Source organism: Battus philenor, unplaced genomic scaffold, assembly GCF_028537555.1.
Source record: "Battus philenor isolate CCGP_79_NKW_IND1 unplaced genomic scaffold, ilBatPhil1.0.hap1 SCAF_3, whole genome shotgun sequence".
Lineage (NCBI taxonomy): Eukaryota > Metazoa > Arthropoda > Insecta > Lepidoptera > Papilionidae > Battus > Battus philenor.
The window spans coordinates 11,704,658-11,720,085 of NW_027181693.1; the positions used below are offsets into that span (position 1 = coordinate 11,704,658).

At 32.6% G+C, this 15,428-nt stretch overlaps 1 protein-coding gene across 3 annotated transcripts; it reads right to left on the minus strand.

Annotated features, from left to right (window-relative positions):
* Positions 1-6,788: 6,788 nt before the first annotated feature.
* On the minus strand, positions 6,789-14,889 carry MESR6 (misexpression suppressor of ras 6). 3 transcript variants are annotated; one of them, XM_068770258.1, is made up of 5 exons: positions 14,808-14,889; positions 8,781-9,601; positions 7,841-8,090; positions 7,151-7,227; positions 6,789-7,015 (listed from the first exon to the last, which is right to left on the minus strand). In XM_068770258.1, the coding sequence occupies exons 2-5, from the start codon at positions 9,573-9,575 to the stop codon at positions 7,010-7,012; spliced, it is 1,128 nt and encodes a 375-aa protein (XP_068626359.1). In that variant the 5' UTR covers positions 9,576-9,601; positions 14,808-14,889; the 3' UTR covers positions 6,789-7,009. The 3 variants fall into 3 exon arrangements, with proteins under 3 accessions (XP_068626359.1, XP_068626357.1, XP_068626358.1); XM_068770256.1 differs by having other exon boundaries at positions 6,789-7,227; XM_068770257.1 differs by lacking the exon at positions 14,808-14,889 and adding an exon at positions 11,560-11,633 and having other exon boundaries at positions 6,789-7,227.
* Between the last annotated feature and the right edge of the window lie 539 nt (positions 14,890-15,428).

Below are 15,428 nucleotides of genomic sequence, written 5' to 3' on the forward strand. Positions count from 1 at the left end.
TTACGTAAGCGAATATTATAATACACTTTTACAAATTAACATGTTAGTAGAGTTCACAGTAAGCGAGTTTGATTCACGTAGGTACATTATTTTAATACTCGATCATTAGCAGTTTTTATTGAATTAAATTGATGCTAAGTTCTGCGCCGTAGACGCCGCGTGATATAATTCGCTGTTAGCGAAGAGGCACGAGTGTCGCCACTTCGATGCGCAGTTGACCCCAATCGCCCCCAATCGAAGGACTAAATTGTTTGTTCAGACCTATGTACCAATATTAATATTATCAACGTATTTTGCTCACGATGTACCCTTCGTAACGTCCTCGGCATTAAAAAAAATGTCGCATGTTGAGTTACTAAAATCTCTTTTATTTCTGATTATATTTTGTGGTAAATTAAACTTATTCAATAATGTCAAATTTATATTACAAGAACTATAAACGCATATCATAATAATATTGAAACGATGATCTCTAGCTCTGAGGCTCACTGGCAAGGTCAGTCGCTCAAAGGGTCATAGACTGGGCTATGTTGCGGATTTCTCTACGACATCGACATCAGAAATGAGGATATCAGGAAGCCAACGAAAATCACCGATATAGTTCAGCGAATTGGCAAGTTGAAACGACAGTGAGCAGAACACATAACGCGTAGAACAACTTAAGAACCTGGAGTGGAGACCACTGACTGGAAAAGGCAGCCTTAAACATCCACTCATAAGATGGACCGCATGAACATGGAATCTTGTTAAGAACAACGGATGAAGTTGGATGCAGGGCTTTTCCAACCTATTTGGAAATCTGTGGGAACTTAAATCCAACAGTAGATGTCCTATTGCTAAAATAATGATAAATATCAAAATAATTGTTTTTTTTTTGCTTATAATTTGAGTAAATACAATGTGAGTAATCTTTAATAAATTTAATAATCGCCAAACTTTTCTCTATGGTATATTAAATAACGGATTTGTAAACGCTACATCTCAAGTCTGACCACAGGAAAAAACGTTTTATAAGATATAAAAACTTAAAATAGAATTAAAAAAAACTGCTGCAAAATGCTAAACAAATTTGGACAACAGATGAATATTGATTTCCAGAGAGTACACTTTTTCCACTAAAACTTATTCGTCGATTTCGCATTAAAATTTATATAATGTCAGCGGATTTTTAACAAACCGGGGAAAGTCTTCTTCATAGGAAGCAACATTAAGTATCGATATACCGACTCTGCTTCCATTCTCTTTCATTGAATACTGAATCGCTAGAGAAGATTGTTTGAAAAAAAAACACATAATTGAAATGGTAATTCTAAGAATAAAGAAATATTATTCATTTCAGTCATTAAAAAGCAACAACTTAATGTATTCAAGAAGCAAAAATGCAGGTCATCGGTCGATCCACTTGTTACTGTTAATTGACCTGACCCGGGCCTACCCCGGGTGACACGGACGCGCTAACTGCCCGTAGGCTGTCGCCTACCTGTACCCTGCCAGCGATTTCAAATCATTGGCTTAATTAGGTGCATACCTACGTTAATAATAACGGCTGGAGCGTAGCAATTTATGATCTGTAACAATGTATCGTATTTATAACTTGAATCATATCGTACGAGTAATTAATGTTCGGCGCAATAGCTTCTAATTATTTTTTTACGTTATGGGTTGCGTGATTATAGTGCCCGATGATACATTATTTGCAGTAAATTTTTCTTGAAAGCTAAATACCAATGCAATAACAAATTATATAATTTATTTAATGCAATTTATCTAATTGTAAATATTTCATTTATTACCAGGAGAAAAACGTTCTTAGGCTAATTGCAAAATAACTAATAAACATTACGTGACCTTTACCAGTAACGGCAGCAACAGATATTAAAAGATCTTTTTATTTTCTGTTTTAATGATCCACCTGTTTCCGGTCTTTGTACTATTAATTAGGAGGAAAAAAGTTGAAAGTGTAAAACATTGTACAGCATTAGTAGCAATCCTGATAAGGTTAACATCTAAAAAGAATAAATAATTATATTATTTCAGAGCAAATATCAAACTACTTAACGTCGTTTTCTTTTTTAAAATTTCACCTTAATATTATTTACACTTAATAAAGAAGAAAGAAATGAAAATGTCGAAAATATACGACCATTGTATGTTACCTGTGATGACTTACGGAACGGGAACGTGGTGACTCACTATGAAGGCCGAGTTGTTTAAAAACTCACAGCCGTTCAACGAGCCATGGAGAGGGCTATGTTCGGGATCTCTCTTCGACTTCGATCGTTCTTCGACAAAGCGCGAGCTCATCAGGGAGCCCAGCGGATTGACAAGTTGAAATGGCAGTGACAAGGCCACATAGCGCACAGATCAAACGGCTGCGGGGGCTTTAAGGTTCTGAAATGGAAACCCCGGACCGGCAAGCTCAGCGTAGAACATCCACTCACAGGACAACGGATCCAGAAGTGAACGATGATCAATGGTTACATTAAATATACTTTAAAAAATAACTCGTATTTTTCCTCTCGAGCTCCGCTTTCACGCGTGTTGCTGTTGGCTACTGTTACTTCGTGTTGTGTTCCGAGATCTTCTCAAAACAACTTTTATATATTTTTTAAATAACACAGTCTCATCTCATATACTCGTATACTACAAGAACGCGGCGGTTATAGCCTTTAAAGAAACGCTTGAAACTACCACTCTATCTTTGAACTATTTTGAGGAATGGTCAAATATAATATAAACTACACATTATGCTCTCAGCATCAATTAATGATAGGTTATGAACCTATTCATAAAACCAATATTCAATTACATTTAACAATAATGCCGATAAAATGTCACCAGGGCAAATATATTAAAATTATTAGGAAAAATATTTTCTTCAGTTTTCGTCGTTGTTAATTCAATCGATGTGCATCATTGTAAATAAGAAAACTCTTGAATTTTTTTCCATAGTATGAGATATAGATAGTACAAGTGCTGCCAAAGTACAGCAAGTCTGCAACTGTTGCTACCTTGCCATCTGTCCATCTAGAAATTAATAGAAAGAATAAAAAAAAAGAAAAACCGAGGGTTTGTTGTTAGCTCATATATGTATATGAGTAAATTATGCTTTAAAATATCAAAATTATTACCAGCAAGATATTATAAAAAAAAAATATCGCTAATGGGAACTTTTACTCAATTACTTACTATAGTACAATTTAACGCGTTCTACAGCTCTGATTTTTAGGAAGGCCAAATCCAGTTGCTCGATTTTTTATATAATCGCTGGATACGCAATCGCAATTATTGGGATTTGGGAAAAAAATAAAATAAATATGCATGAAAAATAAACATTTAAATGTTTTTAATGAAATTTACAAATAGAAATATAAATTCAAATGTAATGTAAACTATTTTAATTTCTTTTTTAAAATACAGTGCTGAGTAATTTTAGTGGATATTAAAATTCATAATAACGGGCATAAAACTACACAAATAAATGTGTTAATGTATAATAGTTCGTAGTGTATTATTGAAGCAATACGAATTTTACAAAATCAAATATTGTTTACGTTTCATAAAACCCTCGTGAACAACGTAACAGAGACACACGGTGTAGGAATTTCAAAATGTTTTTACGATATATAAAAAGCAAAGAGAATCATATTTGAATAAGGAATGTTTTGAACATTTGAATTCTCAATATTGCAACTGTCAGCTACGAAGAAGTCTAGAGTGTCCGATGATAACGCGGCAAATTTTATTGAAGAAAAGTAAATATCTACAGTGATTTTCTTTACAAGTATTTAATATGCATAAATATATTAGTGTCATACAGACACAGTGTCCCAACACTCGGAAGATGGCAACTTTAAAATTTGTATCATTTCTTAATTTAAAGAAGTGCATTCTAAAATAGTTACTTTAGTTAATAGAGACAGTATTTTAAGTTTAGTAGTTAAGGTACTTCGAAAGATGTATGAAGTTAGTAAATATACAAATTAAATAATACTAAAATTTTATGGAAAAAATTATTATAATATGTAAGGAAAGGACCAATATTTAGCCACTTCCGCACCACAAATCCACCAAATCCAAATATTGGTCCTTTTCTTACTTAGGATGGAGTTCCGCGAGGTAATGCTTGATTCCATTAAATATTATAATATGCCCGAAGAGAAAATAATTAAAGAAAGTAAATTTCATAGAATTTTTTTTTAAATAATATTTTTCAAAAACGATGTATTGAATGTTAGCACAAGTTAAAGATGAATATATAACAGTTTAGGAGAGTCGACCGGTGCAACGCGATCTGTGGCGTCGCAGCGAGGCCGTTAAACAATCGCGGCGTGCACGAGTTCGTTACACAACAGAAATTGTTTTATTAAGCTTGTTTATACTCCTTTATAGGATTTTACTATCGGCGGCGTTGCATGCACGGCACGTGCGAGGTACGTTGACATCATTATTTATGACTAGACTCAGTTTACACGCTCCCACCCCGACAACGTCGCCTCTGTTTGCAACAAAATATACACCCAACTCCTTTTTTACACGGTAGATACTTCCTTAAAAACGCGTGTAAAAATATATAAGTAAATTTAAAGAAAAAAAAATAATATTAGTAAATTTGGAGATATGTTTCACAATTTTAATCTAAAAATTAATCGTGTAAGATCAAAAAAATCGTGCAAAACAAGTTATTACGAAATCCATATTACATAAGTATTTATGAAACTTAATCTATTCATTTTAATATATAACAAAAAAAATTATTTGTGTACAGTCAATAATTCATACCATAAGTACAAAACATAAAAATACAAATTGACATTGGGAATAAAAATAATCGATAATTAGCGTTACGGACTAGACCAAAAATGACGATCAATAGACAGGTCAGATATGCAGATATATATATAGCACAACTGTTTCAAAAAATTCGCATTACCCTAATTGTATTTCGTTGCTATTTAGCTAAGATTCTCTAAGTACTATAAGAATTAAAATAAAACAAGTAAGATTTGTGTTAGGCCCAAAATTTCTTGAAAAAAAAAATGTATATTTTTTATAGTGAACTGAGTTAATTAAAAAACGTATAAAGACCGTTTAAAATATAGTTGCATGAATGTATTTCTTGTGTACAATATATATCTAATGATATTATATATTCACAAATACTATAAGGTAGACAGCATAACTTAATCCAGAAACAATAGTATTAATTAAAAGTTTATAAGTAAACAAACAACTCATTAAACTTGACCTCTCAGCTAATAGACGACGACGATACTGCGTCTTAATGCAGCAAGGAAACTATTTATGGATAAAAGACGACGAGCCAAGTTTTATTTGTGTTCGTACATAACTTATATAAACAACGCACATTTTCTCACAAAACAATGTTTTGTTTAATCAAATGTGAAATACTACGTACAATATATATGTAAACATTATTTAAAAACATACAAATATACATATGCACATCAGTTATCACTTTTCCTCGACTGCAGCCTGAGACCATCCTTTATATTGAAAATCTGTTTATCGTTGCTCTTACGAGTGAAATAATGATGATGGTGACGATTAGTCGGAGACCTCAGAGTCTATACGTCAGACGAATTTATACTCGCCTTCCTCCAACCCCATGTGACGGCGAATTCGGGAGCAATCCCCTGAACCTAAAAATTAATAACTTATCCTCTAAACTTGTTCTTCTAATTCCATACTGAGGTTGTCTGAATCAGATTACACTGATAAGACGGCCATTGTACTATTTTTTAAGATGCACCTATGTATATATTTTCGAAAGTGTACAATAAAGAATGTACTCAAATATTAATAATAAATGCCTTTAGACCTCCCCCGGAGTTAATACCACGCTTATTTTACTATTACGGCTAAGTTGTTTCAGTTCTACTATAAATTTGTGCGAAACCGTTCCCATATTTTCGAGAACAGGCGAAAGAAGTCCAAGGTTTTAATTGGTACGAGTCCGGCATAAAACTTTCGTATATAACGTAAATAGCGGATGGGTATCCCCTGTAGAATTTCTCCATGATTAAAATGAAAAAGGCTACTTTTTTCCCCTTCAATAGCGTGTGTTCCAGTTTGAGAGCGCCGTAGCTAGTTATTAAATAAAGTACGCTTTTACGCACTAAAAATATTCTTACTGATGCTAATAACTAATTATGAGAAGTTACTAGACATGCTTTTTATTTTCTAGTATAAAGAAAAATGGATTTGACAGAAAAAGAAAACATTTAATATATTAGGACAAATAAGTTGAATGTTGTTAAAAGTAATCAATATGTAATATATTTATCTGCTAATAACAGATCCGACAGACGTAAGAACCGACTTAGCTATTAATAATTACATCTAACCTTAATTTTTTTTCCTATACATATACTTTTTTAATGGTTTTTGATACAAAACGTTAATACTTTCTGGTGCGTAAATAAATAATGTTCAAGCTTTTCCAACTCGGAAACAGGTGATGTACAATGCCATGTAAAAAATCTAGATTTTCAGGATACAACTGCCACAAACATTCAACGACTGCCCTTGCGAATTGCTTATCGACACTGTAAATGCAAGCCGCACTGGAAATTGTATTTTTTTTTCAAACCAACCTTCTATTGAAGATTAGAAAACATGAAAAGATGAATAAAATCGGTAACGTCGTTCTCAAGCTGGCGTGACGTTTTTTATACAGGATTAGGATTATTCAGGTTTAGGTTTCTAATACATAGAGGTCATAATTAAGAAAATAGTAATTTAATCTGATTATCGTTTATATTAAAGTATATTTTAACATACGGCAAATGGTTACAATAAATGCGTAGAGTGGTAGTTATTTTGAATGCTATACTTTTACAAAAGTGTAAGCATCTACAGTTAGTTAAGCGCATTACAGGAGAATTATGGCAATGCATTTGGCACTAGAGTGAAACGGCACTGCGACTCGACGTCGCCGGCTCACCAGATTAATGGTGAATTGCTGTCTAACAGAGTATAACAGTTTTTATATCTGAAATTTATAAAAAAATCATCCTAAATATTTCTTAACAGCCCAGTTAGTATACTTATGTATTGAATAATATTAATAAAAAAGTTTGTTAAATTTTATTCACGTTTAACACAAATATTAATCAGGAATATTAACATTTAAATAATATAGATATGGTTCATCCGTATCGTAGACTTCCTTTAAAGTTTGCAAAACTAACGATTGAATTAAATCTACCTGAAACAAAACAAAAATAAAATCTTATACATCATATATAGTGTTCGTAATTGTTTATCTTATAAGAGTATATTTGTATACAGGATGATTGGTTAGAGGGAAAAGGTTTAAAAGAGGAGAATTCACATTTGCTGTCAATTAATTAAGATTCACCCTAAACAAAAATCAATTGTTTTAAAAATAATACAGTAATAAAAAGCATTTTCCAATTGCGGATTGCTACATATCAAAATTAATTATCGTTCTATCTGCCCTGCAAACTTTGTAAAAGTTTTGGCCTGTAGCATTCCGATGGAAAAAAACATCATACATTAATGTAGCCTATTTCAAAGTAATCGCTTTGTATACAGAGTGATTATATGATATATAGAAGTATAAAAGCTATAAAGATTTTAAATTACATTTATCCCTTTACAGCTTACACTTATAACCAATCATCCTGTATATCATACAAGTTACAAAGACGGACTTCGAACTGTCATAAGTTGTTGGTTTGTTGCAATTAGTGATTACTGTATTTATAACTTATTTTTACAATTTTTCTTTACATCAAAACAACTTTTTATCCATGCTAGAGAATAAAAAATATAAAAAAACACTAAAAGATACCTACTTGATGCGAAGGACAATAGCCGTCATCCGTAGATCGAGATATTGTTATTAACACCGGTGGAGGAAGGCGTTTTATAAACAGTTTCAGAGCCCTAGTAACGAAGATCCGAATCTCTTCTTCCGTGCTTATATGATAAGGCAGACCTCCTTGATCCCTCGTACAACCGGCTGCAAACACCGCCCACCAGTCAGGTTTGTCACCAAGACGATGTGCCTCTGCCAACACGAGGTCCACGAGATTAGAAACCTAAAAAAAATCATCATAATTCTTTTTTCCGTAATTGAAACATTTATTTATATAATTATCCACTTTGATTCATTTATAGTGGCCACTTGAGTTCGTCATGAGATGCTAGAAGAACTTAGTTTAATGGCATTCTTTATCATTTTAAACAAAGCTACGAAAATTCTGAAGGCGTCTATCTAAGAAGAATCCACAACGAACGCAGTCGTTCCTTTTTTATTGTAATCATACAAATGTTCTTAATACTGCAAATAAAATGCATCCCTAACCTCGCACCATAACCAATCTTCAGCAATGATCAATTTAAGGCATACTTAACGCCGGCGGACAATTATCATTATTGCCACTTATTTCTTAACGCATACGGAATGTACTTTAAAACAAACACTACTTTCATTCACTCTATTTAAAGTGTTATGACTCTTGAATATGTTATATTTTTTCCTTTTAGAATACGGCAGATCAGTAAAGTCTGCAGTGAGAGATAGGAAACAATAATTAATTTTAATACTTAGTTATCCAAAATTTCAAAACGCTTTTATCATTACGCTATTTATTATTTCTGAATCCGTTGAATTTATGTATCATACATTAATTGACAGCAAATGAGCTATAAATTACCCCCTTTCAAGCTTTTATACCTGTAAACAGTCAGCGTGTGTATTCTTCGCGAAACAGTACTATACAACTTACCATCTCATATAAATCGGATCTCTCCCCTTCGTAATGTCGTAGACAATTGTGTTTTTCTAGATGTAGAAATAAGTTTTCAAGTTCTTGTAGTTGTCGCTCTCTCAACTCGACAACTTTTTGTACGGACTCCTCGTCATCTTTGTCAGGGAGATCAAAACTGAAGATAGGTTCTAAGCGATCGTACAATCCGATATTTTCATACAAACTTAGAAATGGATTTCCTGTGCTGAAGAAATCTAAATCTATATCTAGTATATAAGGTTGTGATATGTTTAAGTTTTTCGTGAAGTTATCTAGGTGGTCTTCTTTTAAATTTGTTGTAGAAAGTTCTGCAACGGCTAATGAGAATTCTTTGGAGTTTATAAGTTGAGATGAGTACAGGCCGTCTGATAGATAATACGGCTCTTTGCTATCAACTCGGAGTAATCCTGAAGTGGGGTGGTCTCCTACTTTTATAAGGCGTGTGCCGTCCGCAAATTGCTTCGCCCAGGGCGGGCGTAGCCACACAACCCGACCAATATGACCTGCGGCCGCCGCCGGTACAATCCAATTTTCTATTTGCAACAAAGGCAACAACTTTTTACCCGCTCTCGCCTCCTCGCCTCTTAATCTCCGATCTATAAGCATATCTGGATGAGCGTCAAGATGTAACAACGTGTTCCCCTCTACTGGCAGCTTTTTCCCGCCAATCGCCGAATAAATAAATTGTAATGCGTCATTGTGCTCTTCTACCACGTAAATTGGTATCTTTTTAAAACTTTTTAACGTTACGTTTTTTACACATTTCTCATCCATCGTGATTTCAACACCTTTTCTTATACCTAAAACATTAAAAACTCAGGCTGATATTTTTTCTATTGTTTTTAGGATAGGTTAGGTTAGGTTAGGTGTTCTCTCTCTATTACTCTAGTTGTCGATGATGATCCATCGTCATCATTAACATATCAGCCGACAGACACCCAATGCGCAGGCCTCCCCCATATATCGCCGCGATGAACGGTCTTGCGCCTCCAACGGCGACTTCCCGCGGCCTTAACTATATCGACGGTTCACCTAGTGGTGGTCTACCCACGCCGCGCCTACCGGCTCGTGGTCGCCATTCGGTGATGATTAACTAAATCTAAAAACTTAACGTTAATTTAATCCAAAATACCAGACCAGTTTCGCTTGAGTACATATATTTATAAATCAAACGATCACAATAAATTCTATTATTTAGATAAACAAAATTCGTTTCCGAAAAGTACATACTACGCACTTGTAGTCGACATTTGTTTAGGTGTGGGTGACTGAGCACATATTGTAACGCAACGCTTAGACAGTGACGAAGTAGAGAAACAACAATCTCATTTCAAACAAACTTATTTGTGTGCGTACTAATTCAATCGGGAACCTTACGACGCAAAAGCGCGTCGAAATAAGGGTGCGGTGCACGCCCTTCGTCACTAATAATATTAACTGCACACCTTTCAATTATAATTAAATAAATAATCAAAGTAAAGAAAAAAAACTACACCAATATGTGCACACAATTTTTATAAAGAGAAATTCACATAAACATTCTTTAATTGTTCCGAACGGAATAGTGAGTACGTATTAAATATGCAGTTTCTTTTTTTAATGCAAAAGAATAGTTTCGTTTTTTAATAAAAAAGAATAATCGCATTTTTCAATATTTTTCGCTATTTGCCATTTATAACTAAAGCCCCTCGGCCTAAACTTTTCCGTTTGTATGTTTGAGGAAAGCTCTAAGACCTCTAGGCTCCGATCGTTAAATTTTCGTAACTTATTTACAATCTTCTCTCAAAACCTTTAAACAAAATATTTTAAATTTCTGCTTGTCGACATATTATTACAATTCTAACGCCATTCAACATATAAATAAACAAGTTTTTCGTTCGTTGTTGTATACACTGGAATAAATGTTTATACAATTATTTCTCTGTTTTTGTGAGGCATATGCGAGTAATTGAGAAGCTGATTCATCATAGTACACTGTCTTCAAAACAACATGCAACTGCGTCTTAATTCATACAAGGCCAGATATACGATGTTAAATATGATTAGTAATAGAAATAATAATTTTGTTTAAATATTTAGTTCCCAAAGTGATCCACGAAGACTTGGTGGGGGCCTACGCGGATGTGGCAAAAATGAAGATAAAATTCGTTGTGAAAGCGGGATCTATGAAAATTTGGCTGCTTTCGAGAATTAAAATCTAAAATGGAAAAAATAGCTTCTTTTGATAGGTCAACTTTACGTTTTTGACATCCACTCGGAGCAAAATAAATTTATTATTTAACCAATCAATACAAACCTTTGTTTTTCGACAACCGCATCGCAAATTTTCATAGATATAATCTGCACATTTTTGGCGAGTTTTGAAAATATACGGGAAATATAGCTTGTTCACCGAAACCAGATAAATTTAAAGAGAGGTCTATAAGAAAAAAAGGTTGGGAACTACTTTAAATAATATATGTATTTTATTAAAAAATAAACTGAAAGGCACCGCAATCGAGTTAACAGGAGTAAAGTAAATAGGTTGAGATATCTCAAATGTCATCAAATGGAAGCCTATATTTTCTATCCCATTTGTTGGTTGCTTGTTTCCGGACGTAGATGCGCGGGGCGTGAGCAGGCCGCGGGGGGAGGGTGTTGTGACGGCTGCTGTGGTCGATACCGCGCGTCACTGACGTCACTACGCTACTACTCCCGTCCAAACACCCCCCGCCTGCCCGCACCTCATCCCCGTGACCTATTGCGTCGTTACACCCACCTGGGTCAAGGCGCGAAAACTGCGACGAATCCGCCCGCCCCTACAACCTCTACGACTGAAAGTCATATTAAGTTTTGTTCCTCTTGCCCAAACGTCCATCTCAATCTTACATACATTTTATACATTGACTTGTAGAATTCTAAACCACTTTTAATTAAATTTAGAACAGTCTAATAATTAAAAACTGTAAGAACTCGATTATAAATTAATAAAGTTATAAATGTCAACCGCACAGATGAAAAACATTCCAAGTTTTTTTTGCTCTAGCTAACATATACATCTCAATCTTATATACGTTTTATATTTTGACTTGTAGAGATAAATAACTTTTAATTCATATCAATATAGATAATAATAATAAAAGTTTAGAAGATACTTGTGTATAAATATAATAACTTTAACTATTAAAATGTCATATGGTGAAATTTCTTAAAAGTAAAAGAAATTAAAAACCATAAAGTTAACTATTTTTTTTACACTCTGTGCAGTACAAACAGCAAATTAGGATCTAAAGTTAAAAATGCAGTGCAGTTTGCACAAATTATTTTAAAATAACATGAATAAATCCTGATGTCACCAGAGTTTGTGTCATGTCCGTATAATATGATAAAAAGTTACTTTTTAATTTATGTTTCCCAAAATAATAATAAATTTTTAATAAGCAATCCACAGCAAAATGAGAGTCTAACAAATACATTAATAATATATATTTAAAGTATGTTTCATCGACAATATTAAAACTAATAAACATTGAATATTCTGTTCTAGTTAAAATATATGTTAAATAATTGCTCTCCAAAGAAACCATAAATTAAGTATCTCATTCAAAAAAAAATAAGTTACAGTTAAAATGATAGTGAATCTAAAAAAGAAAGACTATAGATATCAATATTGCTCAACACTAATTCAATGTAGTAAACTATCTAACAGTGTTAGAAAAATATAATTTTTAAATTATATATGAGCATATGTCAATTAAGATTATCAACAAGCACTTTCATTTCAGTTTTTTAGAAGCCAACATTGTAATTTTACACCAAACCATAAATATTTTTTTTCTATAAAGCAAATACAATGTTTATTCATCCACTGACCTCTATAATACTCTACTCTTATATTAATATATTCTATTTCCATTAAGAATCATTGTATTCATCATCCTATTGATATACCAATCAAATCTTTCTTAATTAGCCATTACCAAAAGGAACCAGTTAAAAGCTTTCTTCAATAACTTAAGAAATGACAATTATATGAAAATCAGTAACAACATTCAGAACAAGAACAGGTATTTGACAGGAGTCAGTTTTGTAATGAGTCATCTTTGTCTACTGCAAAATTCATGCTATTGGAGCCCTACGAGTTAAACAACACCCTACAATAATCAAACGAGCAGAAATTTCCCATAACACTATTATCTCTTGTGCAAAATCAAATGTCACCAACCATATATTTGAAAAATAATTCTTTTTAGCTCAGTAATTTTCTCCATAAAACTACAATAAAGAGATATTTGTCTACAACTTTTTAGTAGGCAAGAGAAAAATATATATATATGCTAAATCAGCTTGGGGGCTTGACATATTATGAAGTTAACTGTCTATTACTATTTCTACGTAATACATTGAGAGATGAGAAGTCCTTTCATAGCAATAGCATATGTTGCATAAGAATTCAAGTGTAAAATTTGTCCTAAAATAATTTCATCCTACTTTCAAATACAATGTTACTTTATATTGGTTTACTACGTAAAACTTCATCTACAGTTTTATTAGAACGGCTAAAAAATTATTCAATTTTAATACTCTCCAGTTCTAACAAGGGACTGTTTTTCTAAGATTCTGAAAAAGTTAATACTTTCCTAAACCTTTATTAATTAACCCTTTGCACTCCGTTGTCGCCGTATTTGCGACATTAAAAAGCTAACAATAAATCCGCTGTCGCCGTAGCGGCGACATGGTTTTTTTGCTGCCTTGGTGCCCTTAACAGTTAGGTAAGCAAAATAGTCTGTGCTTATCTTATAGTGTTTATGATACGTTTATTATGCTTACATTGTAATAAGAGTAAAAAGTGCTCTATTTAAGTTTATTTCGTTACACTCATAACGTTATAACCCTAGTGAAGATGGAAGGCGAAAATTTTGACGATAGTTGTGAAATAAGTGATGTGGAAGATGAACTCGATTTTGCGTTGCTTGCCGACGATTTAAGTGAAATAGAATTAGAAGATCATTTAGAGACAGATAGTGACGATAGTGACGTAATAGTAGTTAGAAAAAAAAGAAGAATTGCAATTATTGAATCAGATTTAGAGGACGAAGATACACCATCTGTTTTCTAAGAAAATCTCTTAAGTGGTGGAGGAAGCTGTTCTTTTGGGGAATGGAGATGTCTGCAATAAATGCATACATTTTATATAAGTGTGTAAAAAAAAGTAAGAACGAAAAACCACTGTCCCATTTGAAGTTCGTCAAGAGATTAGTCGATCAACTTGTAGGTGAATTCCGCGAAGATCGATGTGATACTTGTCCCGGTAAACCGCGAATGCATATGGGCAATTGTTTCGAAAGATATCACACTTTAAGAAATTTTAAGTCCTAAAATTTATGTTTTTCTTTTATAATATAAGTTAGAATATGTTTTGTTTATAAAATAGCTAAGAAATAAAAATTTTGTTTTATTGAAACGACTCTATTTTTCTTCTACATCATAGGTATGTACTTGGAACTAATATAGTGCTGGAGTTGCTGGTAGCCTCTATGCATTACTAGGCTGGAGTGCAAAGGGTTAATAAAAATATTAAAAAATACTGTCCCAGTGAGGTAAAATACTAACTAAAAGTTGAAAATGTTTAAATAAAATAGTGTTTCAACATGAGCAAGATATTATTAGATTCAATAAATATTTTTACCTTCAAAACTACTAACTAAACTACCTCAGGTTTTAGAAACCTAACTTACGACTTAACTTGTCAGAATCAAGGTCCGGAAGCTGTGCTGAAGCTGTAAGAACCCTTGGCTAACAGTGTTAATATCAACCGAGAATATTTACAAACAACAATAACTTTGTTAACCGGTTTATTTTATCATCAATGCAAATGAATAACCAGCACAATACTCAGTTTATGCATTTACTTGGCGTTAGATATACAAGAAAATAGCTGGAAGATATTATCATAAAAAAAATATAATTATGACATGAGAAAATTTTAAACTATTTATGGGATAGTAGTTCAGATGTTTAACTTACAAATTTATACACTTTAATTCAGTTCTAATTTAGATAAGTCAAGTAATATTTTTTTTCAAATTTAACACACAAATAAACAACAACATATCATTTTGACGTTTGACGTTTTACTTTCTTTTGACAATGGTCACAAACATTTAACTTGTATTGGATTATTATTTTTGTATATTTAGATAATACATGTTTATACTATAATCATCTCTAACTAATTAAAAGTAGTATTTGAATTTAAAATTAAAAAAATGGCTGAAAAGAAAGAAAATGGAAAGAAAAATGGCTGGCAAGCACATTCTAAATCAAAATCGTGAGATATATAAATAATATTAGCGTAACTATATTTTACTTTATGATATATATTAGTCTACGGCTTAATAAAATAAAATAAGAGAGTATGTCGTGATTTGTTATATGAATAAACTTTTTACTTACGCCCACCATTGATTCATCATTGATTTTTGTACGTTAATTCTCAGATTTAATTTTAAGGTATATTCAAACAATACAAATATAATTCACGGTTCTTAATGAGCGTTATTATAACCAAGGAACGTTATTATAACCAACGAACGTTATTATAACCACGGAACATTATTATAACCAACGAACGTTATTATAACCAAC

What these genes read in the sequence shown, in the direction of transcription:
- MESR6 (XM_068770256.1), bottom strand. Translation starts at nt 9,575, where the DNA reads ATGGATGAGAAATGTGTAAAAAACGTAACGTTAAAAAGTTTTAAAAAG. An exon ending in GATCCGATTTATATGAGATG is followed by an intron (nt 8,091 to 8,780) that starts GTAAGTTGTATA and finishes GATTTTTTTTAG; the next exon opens with GTTTCTAATCTCGTGGACCT. An exon ending in TTGTCCTTCGCATCAAGTAG is followed by an intron (nt 7,228 to 7,840) that starts GTATCTTTTAGT and finishes TGTTTCAGGTAG; the next exon opens with ATTTAATTCAATCGTTAGTT.